The 8459-nt window shown below is 36.0% G+C and overlaps 1 protein-coding gene across 4 annotated transcripts in view; it reads right to left on the minus strand.

The window, feature by feature from the left end:
* RBPJ (recombination signal binding protein for immunoglobulin kappa J region) overlaps window positions 1–8459 on the minus strand; it is a 121173-nt gene that overhangs the window by 26548 nt on the left and 86166 nt on the right. For all 4 annotated transcript variants that reach the window (XM_011965349.1, XM_011965346.1, XM_011965347.1 and 1 more), the window contains one exon: window positions 1717–1812. In XM_011965349.1, coding sequence (XP_011820739.1) covers window positions 1717–1812 — 96 coding nt within the window. The remainder of the gene's footprint in view (window positions 1–1716; window positions 1813–8459) is intronic.

The following is an 8459-nucleotide window of genomic DNA, read 5'->3' on the forward strand; positions in this document are numbered from 1 at the left end:
GGTGGGAGGATCACCTGAGCCCAGTAAGCAAAAACATTTGCACTGCACTCCAGTCTGGGGGACAGAGCGAGACTCTGTAAAAAAAAAAAAAAAAAAAAAAAAAAAAGCTTTACCCTTCTTTTCAGCTCAGATCTAGTCAGCTTCTAGGAACTTCCTAAAAAGGGACTTCCTAATTCTCTTTCAACATGTAAATTAATCTAATCACATACATATTACATTTCCCTTCTCTTAAGCATAAGCTGAGGTTTCCTTTATGTCACAATCTCTAAGAATTCTACTCATTCCTTTCACAACAATCCCTAAACCTTAGTTTTCATTCCTTCTCTCTTCAGTTGGGTACCTTTCTAGCCAATTAAAAACCTTTGATCTTTCTCCATAAGCAGGCTTTTTCCATGAAATGCTTAACCAAAAAATGCTGTTTGAAAGACAGACTCAAGAAACTATTCACAAGAAAATTTCAGGAACCAAGTGAAGAAACAATGAAAGTCCCCAATTAAACATAAAAAATGCTGAAATTTATAGAATACCACGAGAAATATTTTTAAATCACCTTGTTGTAATTTAATTTTGGTTAATCTACTTTATAGGTAATTTCTGTTGAGTCCACATTCAACCAGTACGAGAGTATGAACCCAGTTTTGCTGTTTCTTCTTAATAGCAACCCAAACAAGAATAGGATCAAGAGAGAGGGCCAGGATTTTCCTTATAATCACTCCATAGCTCAATTAACCTAAGCTCAAGACAGTTTTAGGATCAAGAGCTTGTTTAGCCTTTTCCTTTTCAAAATGGTACTTTTGGGGTCACATTTGTGTAAAAAACTACATTTTCCACCAAAGAGAAAGCTTCGCTGTGAATGACCTAATGTATCACATAAGTATTTGGGAAATATTATGTAGCCCAAAAGAAAAATTGTGGATTATTTGATTTTGTAAGATCAGGGATTTATTAACAAGATGACCTTTATTAAATTCTCCTTCTGGCTTGAGTATGTGTAGAAAGTAGAAAAGTTCCTCTTCAAAGCTCGTCTTGGTTTAAAAATAAAATAATAGACACTAGAAATAATAGCTTCTTACTCTAAAGCCTCCTATCAACTATTAGTTCTTACACTTTACCCCAATTAGTCGCTTTGGTTTACTTAGGCATGTCTGGGCAGGCCCAGACAAGTCTTAGCTCATAGCTTTATGCCTCTTCCTTATTCGGAAATATTATTGCTTTCTTAAACCTTTTGTAAGCAACTTCCTCTCTTCTTTGTTCTTGCTTGTACTTACCTATTTAGGAAAGTTTTATATTATTAGCAAATCGGGTATCAATTTAAGACTGTGAGGTCCAGCTCCAGCCAATGGATGCAGGACACAGAGGTAAGGATGACCCAAATGCATAAGGGACAAATATGTCTGCTTTTCCTTTGTTAAGTGTGCTCTCTCCATTATTCCATCTGCAAGGGGCACCTTTTCTGCAGAAAGTAAAGATTGCCTTGCTGAGAGGTCCTCTGTCTCCATGCTGACTTTTCTTCATGGCACCAATTATCTATTCCTAACAGTATACTACAATTCACTTTGTTTCTCCCCTTGAGGAGACAAATCCCCTATTTTTTATTTTGTACTAGCAAATGAACCCAGTAATAGAAACCATCCTCTGACACATATATTAATATATAATTGGCAAATTCATGTGGTAACTACAATTAACTATCCACCAGAAAAACAATAATCTTACCTTTTTTCATTTCCATATGACTTCTGTGCAACTTTTGCATGAAGAATAAGTACTGTTTGATCCCCTCGCTCTTTTAAATAATTTCGCATAGCTTCCCTAAAATCAAATATAAATATTACTGTTACAGAGGTGAAATTCATGATGAAATCTTCCTTCATTACTATGCTCTGTAATGAGAGGAATGCTTATAAATATTTTTTAAATAAGCAAACCTTAAAAACAAAAACAATAAAGCAAAGTAAATCCATAAATTAAACTGGAAGATTATACAATGATACTAAACACTGCTCATTTTCAATTCTATTCCTTGTTCTTTAAAAATAAGAAACTGTCTTGCATTCTTTAGAATTTATGATGTAACGCAAACCACAATTACACCTTCCAGAATAACTAGAATCAACATATACACTGCTAATGTGGCTTTAAAATATTATAAAGTTAATAAAACGCAGTAATTTTGTAGTTTAATAATGTAGTTCCCCTCCTCAGTTTCCCTACCCCAGCTATCAGAAGCAACGTTTTTCACTGAATACAAAAGCTGTAACAAATCCTTAGGTCATCCAAATTTGTTATTACATGATCCTAAAATGACAATTCTATAGGGACCAAGAAAGGCCTATCGTTCACATACGAATACATAATTATCTCAAGGATATTAAATAAATAAAATTTAATAAAGGCTAATTGAAATCAATGAAAATCTGAATTTTGAAAAAAATATAATGTTAATTCTTTCAAGTAAAAACAACTCTACATATTTATTGAGCAAATGGTCGATACAAAGTTCAGTATCTTAAATGTATTTACATACTCAATTGTTTTGCTAAGCAATATTATATAGTAAAAAGAAAGCAAGTTCTACACAGATGAAACTATAACGATTCTGAATAAGCAGAATCCCAATTCTTGAGATGTCTTACACAGCCCAAACTTAAATGTTATTCTACTCATACTATAAAGACAAATATCAGGTATAAGAGGGTAGCTATACAATAGCAATAAGTTATTAAATATTAGGATTTCTAGGTTTACAGCACTTACATACTAAGTAGCCTGGGGCAAATCATTTAACCTCAACCAGCCTGATTCCCTAACTGGAAACGGAAGATAATAACACCTCCCTACCACGGGGTGGCTGAGGGGATTAAATGAGATAACCTAGATAACAGCATTTATTTTTACCAACTGAAAAAACCTGTTAGCTCCAAGGCAGGGCAGTAATACCAGGATATAAATAGACTGAGAACTAATCCCTACCACTGAAAAGGAACTCAAAGTCCAAATTGTAATGAAATGCAATAATCCAAGTAGAAATATGTACAAAAAGCACCAATAAGGGAATGCCTATGTAAAGACAAGGGTGGATGGTAAAGGACTACATGCTGGGAAAAGTTTTTAGAAGCCCTAATCCTGAGAGAGAAGTAGACACAGGAAGTGGGAGGAGGAAAGCATAAAGTGCTCCAGGGCCTGAAAATAGTGTGAACAAAGGCATCGATAACTGCACATTCAGGCTAAGGAGTAAGGCAGTCACAACAGTAAAACAAGAGCAGCTAATGTTTCTTGAATGTTTCCTATGTGCCAGGCCTTGAACTAAGCACTTTAACTCCATTATTTTATTTAATCCTCATAATGCAAAAAGTTAAGTACTGATATACTGCTAACACCATTTTGATTGTCATGCCCAAGTTCTTATAGTGAATAGTGGCAGTCGGGAATTCAAACAAATTTGCAAGATTCTAAGGTGAGCCATGGCAGTGAATAAGGTTGACAATGACAGAGTCAACTATGAAAGGCTTTGAAAATTGGACATTTGTATACTTAAATACTAAGTATAAAAGTTTACACTATTTCAAATATTACCCCGTAACAGGTGATGATAAAAGTAGTAATACGTCTCTCCATAGCAAAAGAAACTATCAATGGAGTAAACAGACAACCTACAGAATGGGGAGGAAACACGTGCAAACTATGCATCTGATAAAGGTCTAATATCCAGCATCTATAAGGAACAAACAAATTTACAGGGAAAAAAAAAAAAAAACCATTAAAAAGTAGGCAAAGAACATGAACACTTTCCAAAAGAAGACATACATGTGGTCAACAAGCGTATGAAAAAAAGCTCAATATCACTGATCACTGGAGAAATGCAAATCAAAATCACAATGAGAAACCATCTCATATCAGTCAGAATGGCTATTATTAAAAAGCCAAAAAATAGCAGATGCTGGAGAGGTTGCAGAGAAAAGAGAACATTTATACACTGCTAGTGGTAGTGTAATTTAGTTCAACTGTTGTGGAAAGTTGTATGGCAATTCCTCAAAGAGCTAAAAACAGAACTACCATTCCACCCAGCAATCCCATTACTGGATATATACCCAGAGGAATATAAATCATTCTACCATAAAGTCACATGCACACGAATGTTCATTGTAGCACTATTCACAATAGCAATGACATGGAATCAGCATAAACACCCATCAGTGACAGACTGGATAAAGTGTGGTACATACACACCATGGAATATTATGCAGCCATAAAAAAGAATGAGATCATGTCTTCTGTGGGAACATAAATGAAGCTGGGGGCAATATTCCTTAGCAAACTAACACAGGAACAGAAAACCAAATATCACATGTTCTCACAAGTGGGAATTAAATGATGAGAACTTATGAAGACAAAGAAGGAAATGACAGACACTGGAGTCTACTTGAGGGTGGAGCTTGGGAGGAGGGAAAGGAGCAGAAAAAATAACTATTGGGTACTGGGCTTAATACCAGGGTGATGAAATAATCAACAAACCCCCATGGCACGAGTTTACCTATGTAACAACCCTTCACATGTAACCCTGAACCTAAAATCAAAGTTTTTAAAAAAAACTCTTGGAAAATTATTTGACGTACCTTTAGGGGAAGTATTGTTATATGGTTATTCATTATGATTAAACCTTTAAGTATAAAAAAAGTGGTAGCATGTAGTAAGATCCAGAGAAAAACTCAAAATGAAAAAAAAAAAAAAAAAATCCATCCCTTTTGTGAACTGGGACAAGATCACCAGTCAATTTTCTCTCCAGCCCATTATAGAAAATCAATACTGTAGAAACTGAATTTTCAATCTAAACTAAAGGCAATGAGAGATCTTATTAAGGTTTTTTAAAAATACATAATTAATTTTACTTTTTAGTTATTTTTAGAGAAAGGATTCAAAAGCAGAGGGACAAGACAAACATAAAAAGGCTCTCACACTAAGAAGAAGGTAACAGAAGACAGTAGGGAACAGGAAAAATAACTATTTTTTTTGTTTTGGGAGAAGTGGGTATATATTATTAGGTTCTGCTGACAAAAGTCAACTCTGAAGCGCCCCTGGGACCTCCGAGTTGAAAGTATTCAGTAGGTTGTTGGAAGTATCTATGCATAGTTCAAGAGAGAAGTCTGGGCTGAAAAGGTGGGGTTCACTAGTATGTAATTGGCAAACAAAACCATGGAAGTAAATGTACTCCCCCGGAACAAAAACACATTGACAGGAGAGTCAAGAAGAAAATGTATTAAAGGAAACTGAGAACTGATAACAGGAAGAACTGAAACCAGCCTCAGGTGCTGTAGAAAGACACAACCTCGAAAGAAGGGAGCAATCAAAGGTGAGATGTTGCAGAAGTCAAGGTCACTTTAATTTCAGCAAGAAGTCTAACAGATGCCAGCTGGGCGAAGGACATAAGCAGGAGTTAAGTCTGAAAGTCTCTATTTTATTCGTAAAATGAGAGGCCATCATGATGTCTAATGGATAAAAAAACAGCTGTAAATACTGGAAATACCTTCCAGGGTATGGAAAAGGAAGCTAACTATGGACAAATAAAACAACTGAAGACTGGTATCAAAGGACCAGCTAATGTTGGAATCCAAAAAGAATGGTGTCAATTCTCACTAACATTCCAAGGAAGGGAATAGGGAGACCATACTCTCAAACCTGCTGGGTACTAGAGATGCAGCCTGGAGAGGGTAACAATGATGAGGGATTTGAGGTGCAACAAAGTCAGGTGACTGAACATAGAGTTCAGGGTGAAAAAGAAAACAAAAGCAGGTTGGGTGCAGTGGCTCACGCCTGTAATCCCAGCAATTTGGGAGGCTGAGGCAGGCAGATCACCTGAGGTTGGGAATTTGAGACCAGCCTGACCAACATGGAGACACCCTGTCTCTACTAAAAATACAAAATTAGCCAGACACGGTGGTACATGCCTGTAATCCCAGCTACTAGGGAGGCTGAGGCAGGAGAATCATTTGAACCCAGAAGGCAGAGGTTGCAGTGAGCCGATTGCACCATTGCACTCCAGCCTGGGCAACGAGAGTGAAACTCTGTCTCAAAAAAAAAAGAAAAAAAAAAAAAAAAACAAAGCCAAGAGAAGGCCAATATCCTGACAAAACCGGCACAAAATTTCTCAGCACAAAACTTCAAGGGCTACTATATATTTGAATAATTTTAAGCCATTAAGTGTATTTCTGGATACCAAATTCTATTTGCATTTGTAGTCTCTATTACATTACTTAGCAGTAACTGCATTGTGTTTGTCAGGTTTCATGCTTATTTTTCTTGTCTTCCCAAATAAGGGCAAGATTCATACTTTACATTTCTATCCCTTTCATGACAACTCAGGTAAATCAGGACACAAACTTGGTATTTGATAATATCCAAGGCAGTCACAAATGCTTTCTACAAAGATTTTAATTATAATCATTAAATGAGCTAAAATTAAAAAATCACTCTACCAGTACTCTTCTAAGCATGTATTAACATAACCAACAACCTTGAGGGTAACACACTGTTACGTACATTTCAGAAACTGGGTAGAGGTTAAGTCACTTTCCCAAGATGATACTGAAGAGCGAGGATTCAAATCTAGGTAGTCTAGCTTGTGAGGACAAAATTACACTATTAGTGGTTAGGGGTATAGCTCTGGTGGGAAATAGATCAGGGTCTGTTACTAAGGGTCTGTCTCACTAAGCCTGAGTTTTTTCACCTGTAAGATAAAGACAGTAATACCTCATATTGGGGGTGGGGGGGACACTTTAAAGTAAGTTAGTCCCACAAACTGACAGAAAGCAAGTGTCAGTAGCCTCTAATTATTAATATTATTTCCTTAGAAAGAAGACTTCAACCTTCAATAGTACACAAAGTGCAGAGGGAGGGAAAATGGGACTTGCACTGAGGCTTTGAGAGCCAAGTTGAAAATGACCTAGGAATGAATGATCAGGCATCTTAACCAATGTGCAAAACACAAATTTTGTAAGTACACCAGGTAAACTGCACAACTATCCATCTTCCCACTGAAGATTTATTGAAAGCCCACTGTATTCTAGGCACTGGGCATTTTGCTGGCTTCTACTACTGGATGTAACTGTTCATAGTTCTAAGAACTCACGACGCTTATGATGAATGCAGGGTGACAGCTCTGGTTTTCCTTGTCTTTTCTTTCATATTTAGAATACAAATTCCTGAAAAAGTAACTAGAGCCTCAAGGTAATCATGAACAATAGTTGTCCTGTAAGAGTAATTTGCCAAATAGCTTCTTTCAACAGTAAAAATAAATTTTGCTTTATTAAACAGAATATTAAACATTAAAAATTATGTTCTCTGGCAATTAAAACTTGATCATTGACTTTCTGCACCTTAAGGAGCCATAAAAAAAGATGGTATACTCTAAATAAGCACAATAAATAGTAAAGCCTGTCAAATAATAGCCCATATGCTTTTCATCCAAATAGACTAAGGCTGTGTCAATAAATAGGATTTCTACTTCAGCCCTGTTGACATCCTGGGCAAAATCATTTTCTGCTGTGGAGAGACTGCGCTGTGCATTGTAGGAATATGGAGCAGCATCACTAGCTTTTACCCTGCAGGTGCCAGTAGCGCCCTTCCTTGAATTATGACAACCAAAAATGTCTCCAGATGGTGCCAAATGTCAAGAAAGAGGATGGAGTGAGATGGTCACATGGATTGAAAACTACTGGGATAAACCCAAAAAAATTTCAGTGGTAAGATATCACAATCATCCAGGTTTTTTTTTTAATAAAAAAATACTGAAAAATTTATTATTGGAAAAACATATTATGGGTGCTGAAGAATCCTTGACCATATAATTATTATGTTTTATACTGAACTTTTTTGAATACTTTAAAACATAATGTAAATTTTGAAGTCTATTGTTTACTAATTTCATTTAATGATTCCACATAAAATTTTCATTCTAAGTGAAAACCAACTGGATCACACCTGTAATTGCAGCACTTTGGGAGGCTGAGGTGGGTGAATCACTTGAGCGCAGGAGTTTGAGGCCAGCCTGGCCAACACAGTGAAACCACATATCTACAAAAAATACAAAAATCAGCCAGGCATGGTGGCACATGTCTGTAGTCTCAGCTACTCAGGAGGCAGGGAATTGCTTGCGGAGATCGCAGTGAGCCAAGACTGCACCACCTAGGCAACACAGCGAGACTCCGTCTCAAACCAAAAACAAAAAAAAAAAGGAGATTTTATTTTTATCAAAAATAATTTTACTAACATTAACTTATGACATTATGGCAAATGCCATTCTGGTTCAACATGTTTAATCTGTGATTACCTTCATCAATTTTTTTACTGTGGTTTGCTTTATAAAATTCAAACTTTTTTTACACAGCAAAAAAGAAAGAAAAGAAAAAGAAAGAAAGAAAGAAAGAAAGAAAGAAAGAAAGAAAGAAAGAAAGAAAGAAAGA

This window comes from Mandrillus leucophaeus, unplaced genomic scaffold (genome assembly GCF_000951045.1).
Source record: "Mandrillus leucophaeus isolate KB7577 unplaced genomic scaffold, Mleu.le_1.0 Scaffold720, whole genome shotgun sequence".
Classification (NCBI taxonomy): Eukaryota; Metazoa; Chordata; class Mammalia; order Primates; family Cercopithecidae; genus Mandrillus; species Mandrillus leucophaeus.